At 49.6% G+C, this 18,924-nt stretch overlaps 2 protein-coding genes across 4 annotated transcripts in view; one reads left to right on the forward strand and one right to left on the reverse strand.

Moving 5' to 3' along the window:
• Positions 1–13,343, forward strand: part of TBXAS1 (thromboxane A synthase 1) — a 156,259-nt gene extending 142,916 nt beyond the window's left edge. For all 3 annotated transcript variants that reach the window (XM_047096857.1, XM_047096859.1, XM_047096858.1), the window contains 4 exons: positions 5,016–5,107; positions 9,012–9,149; positions 10,698–10,860; positions 13,089–13,343. In XM_047096857.1, the coding sequence (XP_046952813.1) occupies positions 5,016–5,107; positions 9,012–9,149; positions 10,698–10,860; positions 13,089–13,163 (468 nt within the window). In that variant the 3' untranslated portion in view covers positions 13,164–13,343. The remainder of the gene's footprint in view (positions 1–5,015; positions 5,108–9,011; positions 9,150–10,697; positions 10,861–13,088) is intronic.
• Positions 13,344–16,120: 2,777 nt separating this feature from the next.
• The window catches only part of PARP12 (poly(ADP-ribose) polymerase family member 12), a 39,006-nt gene continuing 36,202 nt past the window's right edge, over positions 16,121–18,924 (reverse strand). Inside the window, exons 11-12 of the mRNA XM_047096856.1 lie at positions 18,650–18,801; positions 16,121–17,261 (exon numbers count right to left, since the gene is read on the reverse strand). Of these exons, the coding sequence (XP_046952812.1) occupies positions 16,936–17,261; positions 18,650–18,801 (478 nt within the window). The 3' untranslated portion in view covers positions 16,121–16,935. The remainder of the gene's footprint in view (positions 17,262–18,649; positions 18,802–18,924) is intronic.

Genomic DNA, 18,924 nt, shown 5'->3' on the forward strand with positions numbered 1-18,924 from the left:
TAAAACAGGACAACCATACCATTATCACATTAAAAACAAATGAACTGGTGAGCCTGGGTGGCTCAGTTGGTTGAGCATCCAACTTGTGATTTTGGCTCAGGTCATGATCCCAGCCAGGGTCATGGGATGGAGCCCCATACTGAGCTCCATGCTGAGCTGAGTGTGAAGCCTGCTTAAGATTCTCTCTCTCTTCCCCTCCCCACCATCTCTCAAATTAAAATAACAGCAAATAAACCATAATTTCATAAGTATATCAAATATCCAGTCATGGTTTAAGGTCCTGTGATGGACTCACAAATTTTTTTTTTTTAGACTGGTTTGTCCGAACCCACATCCAAATAAGCCCACCCACTTTTCGCTGGCTTTTTTATCCATCATAAAGACCTTGGCTTAGGCTTCATTTTCTCCTGTTAGCTTCCCTGATTCCAAATGCCTGGGATGTGCGTCCTTCTGTTCTTCCACAGAGCCTTGTGCTCAAGGCTCTGAAACCCTCACCATTGGTTTGCATTCTAGGACGGACTATAAGGTCCAAGAGGGTGGGAAGGGTCAGTGTGTGTCAAAGTTATGTGCCCTGTGCCTAGCACAGTGGCTGGCCAATAGCACACATCTGCTCAGCAGTGTCGAATAAATAAGTGGATGAATGAACTCTCAAACCGAACTGTTTCCCGTTCCTCCTAAGTCCATCCTACAGCACATTCCACATCCAGTATAATGATTCGCTTAGAAGTCGGCTTCCCCAAAGAGCAGAGACTTGATCATTTCTGGATCCTCAGCACCTGACAGCAGGTGTGCATCGAGAGATTGCTGAATGAATAAGGACGTAAGTTTTCTACTCCAAGTTCTAGCTGTGAGTTTAGCCTCGCAGTTTTCCTCTCTGGGTCTCCTGTTTCTCATCTCTATGATGAAAAATTCAGATTCATGATTCCTAAGTCTTTTGGGAGTTTAATTTGTGATTCTGAGTAGGGGCCCAGCCTCGCAAGGGAGTCCCCATTTGCCATACACTTGCTGCCCTCTGCTGGTATGATTGGTGTAGGACCCCTTTATTCCTGATTTTCCTGAAAGAACTACTTCGAGGCAAAGGTCCAGATGGGCAGACTGGTCTGTCAGTGGGACAGGGATTTGAACCTCATTACCTTACCTGGGTTTGATTAAAATGTGCAGGCGTGAACCTCCCTCCATCCCATCTGCCCACTCCTCCCACAGAAAGGATCACGGGGGTAGATAGCAGAAGGACTAATGCAGTGAGTGGTCTCAGCCCCCAACACATTACAACCACGGCGGGGGTTGGAAAGAACCACTTCAAACCAACAGTTGAGTCCCTGGCTGGGCAGGGCCCAAGCATCCTTATATAGTAAAAGTCGGCCCACTGCTTCTAACGTTCTATCATGCGGAGAACTGCGGGACCAAGATGATGTTTACATGTGTATCTTGAGCCAAAAGCTGGGAAGCACAGTAAAAAGCTCATCCAGAGAAAGAATAATGAAGACTGTGACTTGATCACATTAAATTCCCTTAGCCTACCTTTAAAAGTTTTCTTTCTTTGACAAATGCTGACAGCTTCTAAACCATAAATTTTGTTTGGGGAACCAATTCCATCTACCGTTAGGGACGTTGCTTCCACATCTGGTTTCTTTTTCTTTTTGTAATATGGTTCTGTATTCTGGTGCACAGTACCACCATTTTTCGTGGGGTTTTAGTTTTTTGTTTTGTTTGGTTTGGTCTGGTTTGGTGTTTTGTTCGTTTGTTTGGTTTGGTTTCGGGTTTTTTTTGTTTGTTTTTTACATTTTCTGCATATGTTGATAAGTCTCCTTTGGTTGCAGATAACAGAATTTGTCTGTTGCCAACTTAGACTATAAATGAGAAAATGCTGTAAGGGTACTGATTCACCACCCACTGGGCTAGTGACTAGTCGGAGGGTGGCAAACAGAAACTGGAACTCTAGGGGACACCAGGAAATGGTCTCTTCCTGTGTCATTTGCCTCTACTTCCCTCTGCACATTTAATTCATTTCTTCTTTCTCACAGCCAACTGGAATTTTCTGCTTATTCATCCACAAGGCAGAACATGGTCACCAGCAGATCATGACTCACCTGAGCTCAGCCTCCACTCGCTGGAGAAAAACTCCTTTTTGTCTGCACTAGATCCAAATTTCCAGAATTGTACCCTTGGGTCTGAGGCCCACCCTTGGGCCAATCAACCATGGCCTCCAGGGCCAACTATGTCATTCTTTTATACAAAGTGAAAATAGGGGGCCCCGCGTTCAAAACTAGGGGAAAGTGCCACTAATGGTAAACACAAAGGCTCTCCCTCTTTTCTTCTCCTCCAGCATGAATCTTACCATTCATCTTTATATCATGCAATGCCGGTTTTAAATGTAAATTATCACAGAGCATTTAACTCACATGCAGGATCACTGAAATTACACAATTTGTATTTTGTGACTCACAGGCCAGAAGAAACAAGCACAATTCAAACTACTAAAGATTAGAAGGAAGAAGAGGGGTTCCCCAGGCTCCCCCAAGGGGGCACTCCATCAGGCACGGGGATACCAAATGGGCTGGGGACTTAGGCCCCCATGCATGTTTAGGGGTCCTGCCCCATCCTGCTAGCCACTAGACCCCTGCATGTGACCCAGCTGCGGACAGGGTCTAGGGAACTTGAGCCAGGCATCACTCCTTCCCACAGGTCCACCCCCAATGCCATAGCAGACTGTGACTCTTCAAAGATCTTTAAAACCTCTGTGCCAGGACACACTTGGTACCTGGGCCAAAAGCGGGCAGAGGCTGGCCCTAGCCAATTCGCAGCCTCTGGCCAGCCCTGAGACACACACCATGATGCTGCCAGCCCAGGGCAGGCACAGCTGCCACTATGCCCACTCAAGATGCCTCAGGATACATGCACCCCATCCCCACCCTCTCTGTGCCTGAGCCCAGGCCCTGGACTGGGGAGGAGGGCAACTGTGGTTACAGGGCACGTCAGGGAGAGGGGGGCCAGGCTGGGCCCCAGGCACCAGGGGCGGGAGAGCAGGCAGCTGAGAATGGGTCGTGGGGAGGTGGCCAGAGGCGGGACCACACACAAGTGAGGCTCCAAGCCCTGGCGCATCCTCCACTGTCCCATCAGACTCTACTTCCAAAGTCCCAATTCGAAGGTAAAAGAATTAAGAATCACAGATGGCGACCAAAGAGCGTTAAGCTCCAAGCACAGGGCCTTCTCAAGGGCCACATGCTCACTGAGCAGGCCCTGGCGGTCTGCTGTGGAGGTGGAAACATAGGGTCTGGCGGTAACCTTCCGAAGGAAGGGTTCCCAGAAATGAGGAGGAGAGTGAGTTGGGGAAACCAATCATTATTATTTTCTACTATGGAAACCCCTCCTTTGCCGTCCAAATTTATAAACATTAAACTACACATATTCTGTAACTTGACTTTTTTACTCCACAGTATACTACAGACATCGTTGAATGGCTGCATTATATCGAACGGCTGTTCAGTGATAGATTAGCTAAAATACTTACCATGGACTCCAAGACTCCATGTGTCCTGGCCCCTGACCCCATCTCCTACCACTCTCCCCTCTGTCCCCTTGAGTCCCCGTTCTGCTCCAGCCAGCTGGCCTGGTGTTATCTTCCTCAAGTAAACCAAGCACATCCCACACAGGGCCTGCCCACCTGCTCTCGCCAGTGGAGTCCCTCCCTCACCGGATGGCTTATTGGCCCCACCCCACCGTTTCTGGTCTGGTCTGTGGTGGGGGGCGGGGGAAGGCAGGGATCTGCATTTCTAGGGTGACCCTGACGTGGCCAATCCAGGGAGCTCTCTCTCTGAGAACCACTGGCTCAGATCCCATGTGGCCAGCTGCAGGCCTGGGAATGGCTCCCAGAGGGTGGAGCAAGGCCACTCAGGGCCCACCCCTGGAAAGTTGGGGGTTGCAGCATGGATTTGCCCACCCCCCTCCTGGTGCTGCCCTCTACTGCTCTGGGAGGGGAGGAGAGGAGAAAGCACATCTCCAAGTTGAAGACTGCTCTCGCATCAGGACTACCTGGTTGAAAGAAATGAAGCTGTCCCCCACCAAGCAGGTGTTTGGCTCTGTAGGGAGTGGGGAGAGAGAGAGAATTTGGGGAAACCTAGCAGAACAGCGAATGAGCCTCCCTGACCCCATCCTAACCCTCCCACCCACATCCTGCTCCCCAGCTCATATCCCATGTGTCCCTCCTCCCCAGGCCAGGGGTGAAGGTGACAGTGTCACTCCAGTGGGCACTGTCCAAGGGGCACCGGTGTCCCCCCAACACGGGCTGCTGGGTCATGCTTTTCCACACCTTTAGTCTCTAGTATCTAATCAGTTTTCCCCAACCTTTCCTCATCTGATCAGTGAAGAACAGAATCTCCTCGTTTTCATTTGTATTTTTCATCAGGGCAACTTGTATTTCTTCTTCTATGTTTTGCCTGTTCATATCTTTGACCATTTTCCTAATGAGTTTCTTTTCTTACTGATTTAAAACAGCTCTTTAGTTTCTGTTATCAGAACTTTTTTTGTGGCTTCACTATGCATCCTTTAACTTTATGATGTACCAGTTAGTATCTATGTAGCCACTTCTCTGAGCCTCAGTTTCCTCCTCTAAGAGATGGGAGAACAGCTGTCTCGCAGGTTTGCAGGGAGGAGGAAGTCAGGTTGTGTGCATACAATATGTGGCCACCACCTCATCCTCCCTCAATAAATGCTTGCAGCTGAAGCTGCTGTCATTGGGTTGCAACCAAACGTCTCTATGACACTCAGAGATCCCCAGGTGCCAAACTGGTCCGGCGGGTCCCCAGTAATATACAGCACCACGAAACAAGTACAACAGGACATGCGCAGTGCTAACCCAGTGCAGTTTGGATTGAACTGACTTTGCACTTTGTGGCGTCTCCACTTCCGAGTCTGCTGAGTTGGAGCGGGACTGTAAAGCTAATGGAGAAGCCAGAATGCTGTGTGACTTGGTATAACTCAACAACTTTCTTCCTTTGTCACGACTCCTCCATCAGCCGGCCCCTGACTACTGCAGCCTCCAGGAACACCTGCCCTACCTGGACATGGTGATTGCAGAGACCTTGAGGATTTACCCACCAGCTTTCAGGTACGCCCGAGTCCCTCCCACGCCCCCAACACACTGCCCAAAGCCCCTTCGGCATCACTGTCTCAGGTCCTCACTAGTCCTCAGACTGTCACAACCTGGGTTATCAGGAATGCTGGAGTCAAGTTCCTGGAGGATGAGGTCTGAGCCTTGGGTTTCTTTGTATCCCCTGAGGCACGATGCCTTCCATGCAGTAACCACAGCAGTAAATGTCTGGCTCATTTTCCTTTCTGTTAACTACCTTCTCAAAGCATCACTGGGCTTTTCTTAACGACCTTCCTACCCAACCCAAGCCAATCTCTTTGGCCTCCTAGCCTGGAATGGCTTTCACTAGTCATTCATTTGGCAACTATTTACTGAGCCGAATGCTGTTGCAAGCACTGGGAAATGAGCCATGTACAAAACAGATAAAACCCCTGCCCTTGGAGTTGACATTCCAGGGGGGACCTTCCAAGGCCTGGGAGGCGTCTCCTCACTCTCCAACAACCCACACTTGTCCTATCCTTCAAACTCCAACCCAAGACTCGCCACTGCAGGCCATTTGCCTCTCCTCCCCCAGCATTTTCACGCTGACTGTACTTCATATTATATTCTTGGATACTTTTCAACCCCTCTGCAATATTTTGCCCAAGTACATCCACTCACACCAACCTGTAAGTGCCTAGAGAGCAGGAATCTGGTCTTCTACTTCTTTCCAACTCCCCTTAAGCGACGCCTTCCAGGGAGCACAGCATCTTAACTTGGGTCCCCAGACCCTTAGGGAGGGAAACAGTGGCCAGATTTCAGGTTCTAGAAACAGAAGCAACACAAAGTATTTAACCCTATATATTGTAAGTTCCACTCTGCATGTCTATGAATGAATATACCACATAATCCATTTGGAGGTAGCTTTTGCCATTTTAAGAGAAAATGTGGATGATTTGAAGGTATCTCAAAATTATATTCCAACCAAAAACATCACAGAGAGTGTGACTGTAGCGACTGTGCAGTGTTCAGACCCAGAGCAAAGAGAGAGAATTCCACAGAAAGGAGTGAAATCACACGGTCCTCAAGCACACAGGGTTTCAGTCTCCCTGGTCTGGGAACAGCCAGTAACTCCAGGGCCAGATTCTATGGGCCTTCCCTGATTTCCTTGGGAGCTGCAGAGCAAACTGTCTCCAATCTTCGTTTTTTAATGATTTATATCTAGCTTCCTTCCAAGGGAACTGTGGGCATCTGCTATACACATTAAAATGAAATTTGAAATAAGACATTCAGTGATAGAACAAAGGCTGTCTAGAGGAAAGAAGCCTTTACAGGACCCTAGAGATGGCCGATAACTGGAGTCAGGTCCCTGCTCGGTTGTTGAGGCTCCTGGCCGAGACAGAAACCAGCAGAGTTGAACGGTCACGTTCTCTAGCGGGAAGAAAGTCTATCAATGACCAAAGACACGTCATTTCCTGGATCTGAACCCAATCAAGAACTCATCACGCGAGACCTTGTGGAGATGATGTGTTGAGCGACAACGTGAACAGGCTCTTTAATGCCAAAATGCTCTGATCAATTCTCCTAGTGACCTTTTTATAAACAGTACTGTGAAAAAGGAAGCCAGCGAAGGCATTGCTCCAGAGAACCAGCAGCTGGTTCGGGAAGGCAGGACAAGATTTGCTGATTCCCTCAGAAGGTCACATACAGTGCCAGTGCTCCGTAATCACAGAACAAATTTAGATAGAAAGTCAAGACAGGTTCACATCACTGCCCTTAGTTTGCTGTGTGATCTTGGGTAAATTCTGCACTGCTCTGTGCTTCTGCTTCCTGTGTGTTCAGTGGGCACACAATGTCTGCTCGGCCCGCCCCACAGGAGTGGTGAGAATCAGTGGGACAGAACATCTGAAAAGCCACACCACTCTAAGTGGAGCACCATGTAAGGTGCGAGGTGAAGAGAAAGAAGGACTGACCTTCCAGTCAAATGATCTGCTTCCATCCTGCTCCAATCCTGGGCAAGCCGTGATCTCCTGGGCCTCACCTTCCTCCCCACCTACTCTGTTGGAATTTTTAACGTATCAGCCCTGCTGACTTCTGTTATCAAACAACAGAAATGAGAGAGGCAAGCCATCATTATTTTCAGCCAGACAAGAAGCCAATTCGCTTCAGCCCAAGCAATAGATTTGGTGAATACAGGCACAGTGAGAATTCTATGTTATTTTACTTTATTTTATTATTTTAATCTCAAAAAAGCATCTTGGCTTTTCCCAAGCACTGACACACCATTATTCCCCCCAAATCTCAGAATGGCCCCTGTGGAAAACATAACTCTTGTTGAAGTGTTATCACTGTGAATCCAGGTTTCTATGCAATATAATTCAGCAGATTTTTCTGGCCTTGTGTGTGGCCTGGCCTAGCCCGGCAGGAGGCCCAACCATATACAGAAGGGAAAGCCCTGGCTTTGAGGGGGTCTTGGATCCAGGTCCAAGATATTTCCAGTAAAGACGACAAAGAAGGGGATGCCAGGGTATAGCCTAGTTTGACCCATTAGAACTGAGGCTGCATACATCAGAAACCCCCACCTTCTTGCTCTGATTTGAGCCCCGGTGTTTTGCTACCAGCTCCAAGCACATATTAATTGCATTGGTAGCTTTAACAGAGTGTTAAATCCCATAAGGAGCCTCGGATTGCTCTTAATTTCTCTTAGAAGTGAGAAGAGTATATAATAATAATTAGGATAACAATTATATCTCCCCTAAGATATTTAGGAAAGTCCAGTCCTATAATTTGAAGTAAAAGCCAGCATAGATTATTTTTAATTTTAAAGTAATTATCTATATTACAAAAATAATATGCTTATACTTAAAATGAAAACAAAAACCACCAAAACCAAAAACCGAAACAATACAGAAGGGTCCAAAGAGAAAGCTGACACCTCTAGTCCCCTGCCATCCTCCACCCCAGTCTCATCCCTTAGAAGAAATCATAGAAGTTCAGGTATTCTTCCAGAAATGTTATGTTCATATGAAAAAATCTATAGTCTAGCCCTTAAAAATACAATACATGGTGCCTGGGTGGCTCAGTCGTTAAGGATCTGACTTTGGCTCAGGTCACAATCTCACGGTTTGTGAGTTCAAGCCCCGCATCGGGTGAGCCCTGCTTCTCTCTCCCTCTGTCTCTCACTCACTCACTTGCGCCCCCTATCAAAAAGAATAGAATAGAATAGAATAGAATAGAATAGAATATAAATATAATTTTAGTATATCTATAATTCTTAGTATATATATAATTTTTAGTATATATATATAATTTTTAGTATATATATAATACATATATATAAAGAAATGGGACTGTGCCATGGCCACTTGGTACAGTAAACAAGCTGCCCAAAAGTTTTCCCCTCGAGTAGAAGTTATCCATAGTGACACAGACAATGACCCGAGATCAGATTTTCAAACCCAAATTTCCTTTAGGTAAAGCAAAGCGGTGGGCGAGGGCAATTTAAAGAGGCTTGACCATGAACGGAAGATGAGGGAAAGCGTGGCCAGGGGAGTAACCCTGCAAGCCCCTCCCCAGAAGGAAGCCCTTCAAAGGTACCTGTGCTCCCCTAACCAGGCCTAAGAGAAGTTCTTCAGGCTCGATGGATGGATGCACCGAGATCGATGAATGCATTTTCAGTGAGCGCCAACTGAGTCTAAAGAGCCTAGAGATTGCAGGGTCCTGGGCAGTAGAGGGGGTTGCGGGGGGGGGGGGCGGTGTGTGGAAACCCTCCAGGTCACCCCCGAAAGAGGGCCAGGCCTCTTGACCCCCTATACCCCCAGCCTCACCACGCACTTCAGACTCCGACTCCGTTTGCCCCAGAGCACCGCCGCCGAGTTCTGCTTATTGCGGCTGCGCAATCGAGGCGGGGGGGGGGGGGGGACTGACCCGTGTGTCCCCGCAGGTTCACGCGAGAGGCGGCGCGAGACTGTGAGGTTCAGGGGCAGCGTATCCCGGCAGGCGCCGTGGTGGAGATGGCGGTGGGCGCCCTGCACCATGACCCTGAGTACTGGCCAAACCCCGAGGCCTTCGACCCTGAGAGGTGAGCTCAGTCCCTTCAAATGGGCCCCCGAGGGACACGAGAGGCAGGCCCTTGGAAGCGGCCAAGGGGAAACACCGATTTAGTAAAGTTGTCCCCAGTCAAAAGTCATGGGAGTGAGATATTTGTGAGGCATCATTTCCAAAGGAAATACCGGTACCATTTTTAAAAGCCCCCAACAGAATCCAGAGATGTAGCGTTTCAGCAGCCCTGCATGCAAGTAACAAGGCAATTTCAATTGGGGGCCCTCGGTTTCTTCAAGCCGGGAAACAGGACACAGGATCGTATTTCAGGTGTGCTCTGGTAAGCAACAATAGATTTCCTTTTTAAAAAACTGGAGCTTGTTCCTAAGTAAGAGTTATGAACTAAATTTCTCCCTGAATTCATGAGATCCAGGTATGCTAACACAGTAGACCTGGATCCCCACTCCTGCCCCCTACACGGATTTGGTCCGTTGCCTAAACTTCATTTCAAGGATCCCAGATTTAAAATGAGCAGGTGTCCACACCCTCCGCATCAGAATCAATCCATAGCCCTTCCTTGTGTGATCTGGCCATGGGGAGGCCCCGGGTGGGCTGTTTCCACCTGTAGGACTTACAACATTCTGTGGAAAGGAGCCCTGACTCTACAACCTCCTCACTGGGAACCTGTGGGCGGTGGCATCTAGATCAATAACATCGAGTGCGTAGCGGCTCGGAAATACAGTAAATATCAAGCACCCTGGACTGCAGCTGTAAGGCTTACAGCATCACCTTTGGAAACAAAAAAGTGCATTAATCCTAGTTGAAAAGGGGCAGGGGGTCAAGGGCTCCTAGGCCCAGAAAAATGCACAGGTAGTAAGAATCGAGCTGTGACAACACAGTAGTTGACACCTGGCTCTACTGTCACAGAACACATGTGGCAAATGCTATTTGGTAGCAGGTAGGAGAGAATTCCTGCGGAAGGGCCTCCCATTAGGAAAGCACCCAATGGTTCAGGTGTCACTTGAACCAGAAGGGCAAGTGTGGGCAGGGGAGATAGCTGTCCCGAATGGCACCAACAGATAAACTCGCAGGTAGTGGCCTCCAGGGAGGGCTGCTTCCCTGGGGAATTCTGCTTAGGAAGCTGGTGATGGCTGGTGCCCTCCGCTGGCTGATGGGAAATTTGGTGCCACAGGCCCAGGGGAGGGCTGTGCTTTCTCAAGACTTTTATCCTCGTGAATCACAGCCTTCAGGCTCGTTAACAGCACAATTAATTCTTAAGGAGAGGGCGAGAGGGCAAAGTGGGCCTTCCAGGTGATTCCTTTACATCAGCAGTGCCTCTCCGGCTCTGCCAGACCCAGGAGAGGGTAGGACTGAAGCTCAGGGATCGGCAGCCACCTGCTCCAGAGAGGGAGGAGGCCGCGTGAAAACAGAATTCTGTTGAGCACGGTGGGGTTCAGGCCCACTTGGTAGGAGCGTGGCCTCAGATGAAGGGCTCCCTCAGCCACACCGAGTGGCTGCAGAGGAAGGGGAAGGGAGGCGGGGTGTCCGCGGCCTACCCTGACCTACCCTGACTGCGCGGCCCTCGCAGGTTCACGGCAGAGGCCCGGCGGCGCCGACGTCCCTTCACATACCTGCCGTTCGGGGCGGGCCCCCGGAGCTGCCTCGGGGTGCGGCTGGGGCTGCTGGAGATCAAGCTGACGCTGCTCCACGTCCTGCGTGAGTTCCGGTTCGAGTCCTGCCCAGAGACGCAGGTGAGCTCGCTCTCCCGGGCACAGGGGGTGCCCACTCCAGTTCTCATGGCGGGGCCGATCCTTAATCCCTCTTGGCCTCAAGAGGCCTTGATCGGTATAAGGGGGTTGGTAATAACACCTCCTCCCTGTTCATGCCGTGCGAGGCTTAAATGAGCCAGTACAGGCACTCAGGTAAGTGCCTGGCACATCATCCGAGTGTTAGCTGTTATTACTATGAACGTTCTGTGTACAGGGAAGCTGTACCTCTTCTCTCCTCGGCAATGAGAACCCAGTAATCCCCCAGAGTAGGTTTTATTATCCCCATTCTTCAGATGAGGAGCTAAAATAAAGCTCAGAGAGGTTAAGTAACTTGCCTGAGGCCTTATACTACGTTTACCATATACCACAGGCTCTGTGACGGCAGGAACCAAAAGTCTGTCTGATTCATTGCTGGAGCTTCCAGCAGCAGGTACAGGGCAGGTACTCACACCTTCACTGAACAAATATTAGCAAATGAATGACTAGCCAGAGAGTGAAGAAAGGGGCTCACACCAGATTGGGCTCGCCCCCAAGCCTCCCTCCTTCCTCTACATGGAGCCACCTCTCTGCCATGTTGGCTGTTCCCTACATAACAACACTGTGCCCCTCCATGCCTGTTCAGAGCCCCTGTGCATAGCTGGACAGGGGGTGCATAAGGGAACAAATAATAAGTACCCAGTGATGAATGGAGAACTTCTAGATTCAAACAGTGGCATTCATTGCCTCTGACGAACAGGGAGACTGGGTTCAAGGCTAGACAGAGAGGTGCAAACTGGGAACACAGGGCCAAACCAACAGAGACAAGAGCGGACCCCTACCTGAGGTAGGAGTTCCATGTGTGCAGGACTTCCTTTTGGGATTTTTCTCACTTACCCTTGATCTTGACAAACGGCACAGTAGCCAGACCATTGTCCCAAAACACTGCTTATGGCTGGCATTCCCCAGCTCCAAGAACCAGCCATGAGTCCCTGAGCCTACCAGCTCTAAGGAGAGCTCGTCTGAGCCCACTTTGTATTCCCTGCCCCAAATTCCCACCCCGAGAGTTCTACCTGCTCTTCCCTACCAAGAATGCCATCTCTCCCACTCCTCTGTTCCCAGCCTAATCCCATCTTCCAAATCCTTGGGTATTCCCCTATATCCTGAAGTGGCCCCTGAGAAGTGCTGCTCACAAGGCTTCTCCGACTCCTAGCCCCACCTAAAGGGCACGTTCCTCCAGGAAGCTCTCCCTGAATTTGCCAGCCCCAGCCAACCTCCTTTTTTGAAGTCCAGTAGTGTTTCCACTTTGTCTATACCTGTGTTAATACAGTAGCAGCTAGCCACATCTGGCTATTTAAATTTTAATAATCAGATTAAAAATTTAGCCCCTCGTTTGCACTAACCATATTTCTAATGCTCAGCAGTCACATGTGCTACTGGTGGGGTAGCACAGGTTTAGTCCATCTTGTTTCTTGGTCATAGAACTTCTCTCCCATCTGAACTAAAACCCCCAAAGACATCTGAAAAACCCAAGGCCCAGCACTAAGGCCCAGTGATGCTTCTTTCCTTTAGCCACTGAACCATCATTTTACACGGGGCTCAGGGGGACACCTGCTTCTTGAGTAATTCTTTGGCTTTTATTCCAAGTCCCCAGTCCACCACCCATCTGCCTTGTAAGCTGGACATAAGGAAAGCTTTCTGAATGGCAGTGAGGCTAGGCCACAGCACTCATGAGAAGGGAACGGTATGAAGCCACTCTCCCAAAGCCACTTGAAAAGAGGGGATGCTGCTTGGCTACTGGCAGGGCACCAGGGAGTGAGAATAGTAGGAGAGGGGACAGTTTGAGACTTTGCTCTTCACTTGCCAGGCACGTGACCTTAGACATGTCACCTGGCCTCTTTGAACTTCCATTTCTTCATTTGCAAAGTGAGCCACCAGTACCTCTTACACAGACTTCTTGGGAGGATAAATGTGGGACTGAGTACCCTCCTTACTTACAGTATTTTTTTAACATGGACAAAAGGGCCGGGCACCCATGTGCTGGTGGGGCCCCAGCGCCCAGCCTCCCTGAGCGGCAGCTTTGCTGGCGTCTCAGGCTGTGCTGGGGAGGCTGCTCTGCTCCCTCAGCCCTGCTGTCTCTCAAATTTCCACAACCCCACTTCAGGCCCAGTTCCAAAAAGCTTTCCTATAGATGTGGTTAGCTATAACAAGTATCTTAATCTCCTCTATTTTAGGTACCACTGCAGCTAGAATCCAAATCTGCCCTAGGTCCGAAGAATGGCGTCTATATCAAGATTGTCTCTCGCTGACAGTTTTATGAGGACACCCCCCCCCCCAAATGCAAAGGAAACCTTGATGTGGAAATTCAGATTTGGGGGAAAACATCACTGAAGCAATTGAAAGGGTGCCCACCATACAAGTATAAAAGAGGTCTTTACATAACTTTTCCCAAATGTTCCTGAACATTTAATAAATGTTTCTTGCACTTAGTTTTAACTTTGCTGATGGTGTAGGAACCGCTGACCCACCTCTCAATAAGAGATTGCTGATAAATAGGCAAAAATGTAGTTTTGTCAACGTGACTGAGAACTCAGGGTTCTGAAGGAAGTCCTAGCCTCAGGATGGAAGGAATCTACAGGGCAGAGGACACGGGGACACTCCGGTGAGCTGCCCTAACAGCACCACCTCGTGGGCCTTTCCAACTTCCCGTACATTATGGTGTCTAACTTAAAAAACTGTATTTATCGGAAGCTTAACTCCGACAAGTGGCTCAAAAGCTTTCTTTTGCTTTGATTTTCCTAGGTAAGCTAATACTAACTTTATAATGTTTTAATGCACAGAAGAGTGATAGAGCCTAAAATGCACTAAAGGCATCGTAACTTCTCTTCATTTTGATCAAAGAATCCAATACCGAGGTGACTTTATTAAAACCGTCGTGTTGCTGAGAAGTTAAAATTCAACAGAGAGCTTGCAGGGTGAGTCCCACATCTGCCACCAGCAGTGTGTGGTCATGACTGCTGGTCTTTCCACCCTCCTGTGCCTCATTGTCTTCATCTGTAAAACAAGGGAGCTGTCCTAGATCAAAGCTCCCTCCGCTATGTAACACGTGCGCAGCACGAAGGGGCTAAATGCCCCATAGGTAACATTCTGAGCGGGCGTCTGTAAGCCTGGATACCCAGAGGCTGACCACCCTTACGCTGTTTCAGAAGAGCTGGCACAACAGGTGTCCACGGATCCATAGCTGTGGATCCTGCCTCTGCTGTTTGGTCTTCTCCTGCTCCAGCCAAAAGGACCCCAAGCTTTCCCCCAAAGTCCTTCCCTAGAGAGCCCTCCTCTCACTTTCTGGCCTCCCCAGAGATAGGAAGGCAGCTTTGTCGCCCACCACTGTCCCAGCCCTGGGTGCTGCCTGGCCAGCCCATCACACAGCCCTTTCTGCAACCTTGCTGCCACCACGGCTCCTCTCAGGGATCAAGCCCCTCTGACATGTCTGGCCCTGAGGCTCAGACTCACTGGAGAAAGCCACGCATTCCCATTCCTGGGGATCTAACCTGTCTTCCCAGACTGCCCTGCCCGTCTCCCAACCCCTGACCCCCTCTGGCCATCAAGTAACCTCAATCCTGCAGAAGGGCCCAGCTGAGCACGTGGCTTCCTCCTGAGGGCACAGCCTGTGCCTGGTACCGGAGCCCATCAGCTCCATTGGCTTCCCTCACCTGTTCTGTCCAGGTGCTCACCATGTTTAGAAACAGCAGGGGTGGGGGGGGGGGGGAACAGGGAAGCTTCCTAATGTTCTAGAATTGCTAGACTCGGCTCTTCCATGGTTTCAACCCACAATCCCTAGCTCTCCTGAAATCCCACCATACACATGCAACACTAGCTAACGGGGTAGGAGATGGCACTGCCTGGGTCTTCCACAAAACCCTTTAGCTGTATCCCAACCGTGTCCTCATGACCTATCAGTCACACACACACACACCCTGGGTCCCACCACGTTTTTGCACTAAGAGAATTACCATCATTTTGACATCTTTCCATCACAGTGCCCACCCCATCCCAATAATCTGGCAAGATGGACCCCATCCTTCTCTCAAATTTCTGATCCAAGTAGGTGTTCTTCCTGGCTTGCTTTCTCAAAGATGAGCAAATCCAGGGCCTCTGGATTTGATGAGTCTTCGTAGCTCACTTGCCAATTCTGGAGCGTGTGATCACCTCCTACCGTTCTCCAGCCATTCTTCCCACCCACACTCCCAGACCATCCATGCCACCCACTACTAAGCTCCCAGCAGCCACGTGGTTAATGAGCATGGAATCACTTATATTTAAGATGTAGCAGGCAAGCACCTGATTTAATGGTTCTCCCTGACACCCTTCTGCACCTCCAACACACCCCTGCTATAGTAGGACCATGACTTAATCAAAAAGCAATGAATAAAACTTACGATTAGTCAGGACATGGGGGAAATATTTTGGGGGCTCTGAAAATCACACCATGTACAACCAGGTGACCAGCCCTGTGGGTGGGTAAGAGAGTACTGCTGTTTCATTCCTCCGGTCATAAAATTCAGTTATGACTGGTCTTGATTGGCTGACCTGTGTAAAGTTCCAGAGCACTCCCTAACCCTACTCCAAAGAGGGAAAGAACTAAACTGAAAATGTGAGGACAAAGCAGCAGAAGTGAAGACATCACATGGGGTGGACACACTGTACTAGGAAGATGGGGGGATGGGTAGGAAAGGTGTAGGGGAGGTGAGAAGCCCACTGCTGAGGACTAAACCCAGAGACCAACAGGTACAGCCACTTCATAACACGGAGCCACCCTGTCAGCCCCTCCTCCCCCAGAGCAGAGCCAGCCAGCACCCGGTAGAGACTCCCATAACCTGCTGTGTGTGGATGACACTCACAGAATGCACCCCTCCCCCCCCACACACACACACATCTACAACACACTCTACTCAGTAGCCAATCTGGGTTTTGTGGAACTTGGGATTTATAGGGGTTGGAGAAGGAAAAAAATCCAAATATGTAATTTTTACGCATTTAACTGAGATGTATGACCATGTGGCCACATAGTTAGGACCCACCCCTGCAACGATTGTGGAGACAGCCCCAGCAAGTGAGGGGCCCTGAACCCTCAAGTTCATCAGCCCCATGGGTAAGTCCACACACAGCCCCCGAGGCCAGTAATGGAGGCTCCGTTGTATCCAGACACCCAGAAAAGTGCCTGTATCCAGCAGGTGCTCGATAATAGACGCTGAAGAATGAGCTTTGCTTGTTGCCCACCTCAGATAAATATTTTTTATTTCCATACTCTGTTGTGACATTTGCAGCACAGGTATTCCAATCTCACAGGAACATAAAACCCACATCTGGAGGGTGTCCAGTGTACTCAGGAGATGCGGCAACGGGTGTTGGTGGGTAGAGCCTGGGGGCCCTTGGGGGGACCATGTCACCTGCCAGGATTAAAGCGCTTCCTCTGAGGGATGCTGACCCTGCCAGGACACAGGGCAACTGACAGGACTGCGGTGACACCACACAGTAGCCACTTGCTCTAACCCTGTGATATACAGGCCATTCCAAGGCCAGAAGCCCAGGAGAAGAGCTGCCTGGATCAGAGCCAGAGCCACAGACACAGTGACTGCCGCCTGTACCGATGGCTACTGTGTCATTCTGACAAAAAATTAAATGAGATGCCACTGAGACCCTGAAAAACCAAACCACTCACTGCAGAGAAAGCAACTTAAATCTAAAATCAATCCATAAAATAGTATCTAGAAACTCTGTGCCTGGTGCCCATCAGCTGCCAAGTCAACAAAGAGTGTAAATAATAAAATTTTAACACACTACTAAAAAGTAATACAGTCACCTACAGTCACTTCTGGTTAGTTTACTAATGAGCCCAAAAGTGGCTTAAAACTAAAAACTATCATCAGTGAGAGATTAAGAATGTAACTTCATCAGGAAGTCAATGTTAAATGAACAGTTCATTAAAAAGTTTTCTGTTAAAAGAAAAAAAGAAGAAAACTTTCCCAAACAGCTACTCCAAGGACAAGAAGCCTGAAAGGCACTAAAAGCATCACCGCACGCTCACTGCCGGCCGCCAAAGAAAGATGCTAAGGAGAAGAGGGTGGAGACCCCCGCCACGGGCTTGGTGGAGCTGGTGTACTGGATGATGTACTCAGGGTAGATCTGGTGCTTCTCGAAGATCACGAAGATGGAGGGGTCGGACATGCTGTTCACGCAGCTGTCATAGAAGACGTTGCCGTGGCCTTCCTTGGCCGGGGGGCGGACGAAGGAGGCGCTGCCTCGGACGAACTCCCCGACCAGCACCCGGGCCAGGAACATCGTGTGGGACTTGGTGTCAGATTTGCTGTAGTGGTGGGAATATGCGGCGTCGCGGGCAAAGTAGCTCCCTGCAAGGACACGGGCGGGCTCAGCTGGTATCGGGGCACAGCCCGCAGCCTGGAAGGGGAGGCTGGGGTGTCCTGTCAACCAGGCAGTGCCGATGGCCTCTGTCCTTCGGTCACCACATGCCCCTGCCTCCTGTCCTCCCTCATGAAGGCCAACAGAGGAGTCTCCAAACTTGGAGACAGAAAGATCAGATTCCGACTCTGTCCCTCAAATCTGAAAGGTCCCTGGGCAAACTACTACTTAACCCCCAGATCTCAGCTTCCTCAGCTCTCAACTGGGCCTGTCACACCAGCCTCACAAGGTTGGTGTGGAAAGGGAACAAGACCCCGCACGGGACACTGGATGCCAGGAGCCCCACGCAGACAATTATGAAGCTGTCGAACAGGAGCCTGCACTGGAGGCCACCACACAATCAGAAATACATCTGCCACTGGCTTTCTCTATCCCGACTCCACAGCTGCTGCCACCTCCAAGAACGGCTGATGGACAAGCGATGGGGTCAGAAGAGGGGCTGTTCACTACAGCATCACATTGTGGAGATGCTTCAATCTAGCAGCCATGTCGTGGTCACGTTAAAGATGGCACCATATATGCCACCTACCTGCACATGGGTCAGGATAAAGCCACCATAGCAAAGTATTAAAGCTGATTAATCTAGGTAGAACTTATGCTGGAGTTTTAAAAATATTATTCTTGGAGCACCTGTGTGGCTAGTCGGTTGAGTGTCCAACTTCAGCTCAGGTCTTGATCTCACAGTTCACGAGTTCAAGCCCCAAATGGGGCTCTGTGGTGACAGCTCAGAGCCTGGAGCCTGCTTCAGATTCTGTCTGTGTCTCCCTCTCTCTCCACCCCTCCCCAACTCATGCTTTGTCTCCTTCTCTCAAAAATAAATTCAAAAAATTTTAATAAAAATAAAAAATTATTATTCTTGAGACTTCCCTGTGAGTTTCAAAATTATTTCAAAATAAAGTTTTAAAATAACCCAGAAAACAGAGAACTCCCATTACAGCTGGCATGACACGCACACAAGCGTATCTGAACTGTTCCGATTCCCATTCTAATGACTGGAGGGCATGGTCTGGGGCCGGACTCAGGGCTGGGAAGGTACCTGCTCTCCTCACCCCACTCTTACTCACCGTTTCCAGAGCCTCCATTCCACAGGGACACAAAACCCCAGCTGCTCAAACCTAGGGTCAGGCTCCTGACTGCACACAGTAAGAACAAGGGTGCCACCAGCTGGGTCCATTCCTCACTGAGTTTGATCCAGCTCATCAACTCACCCTGGCTCTCCCATGCCCTCCATCAATTTGCCTTAAAATGGCCACCCGGGCCCCAGGGGTGGGGGGGAGGTAAAGCCAGGTTCTGCCAGTGGGGCCACCTTCGCCCTTACCTTTGCCGTAAGAAGTACCATGAAGACCACAGACCCTCCAGTCAAAGTTCTGCTGGCAGATGGCATCAACGAAACTGGCACTGGTGCCATGGAACAGCTGCCTCTCATCTACCACCTTCCCTCCATTTCTCTTCTGCATCTGCCCTTTTTGCCTACAATTATGGGAGAGGAATGTATGTTGGAGGCAGAGGGTGCTTGTTGCCAAATACAGGCCACTCGACCCAAGAAGACACATTTTATTACAATCAGCGGGAGTCCAGGCCCGTGAAACCAGC

Source organism: Lynx rufus, unplaced genomic scaffold, assembly GCF_022079265.1.
Source record: "Lynx rufus isolate CCGP_SWC_20201006 ecotype Redwood Valley unplaced genomic scaffold, mLynRuf1.p SCAF_4, whole genome shotgun sequence".
In the NCBI taxonomy this organism is placed as follows: domain Eukaryota; kingdom Metazoa; phylum Chordata; class Mammalia; order Carnivora; family Felidae; genus Lynx; species Lynx rufus.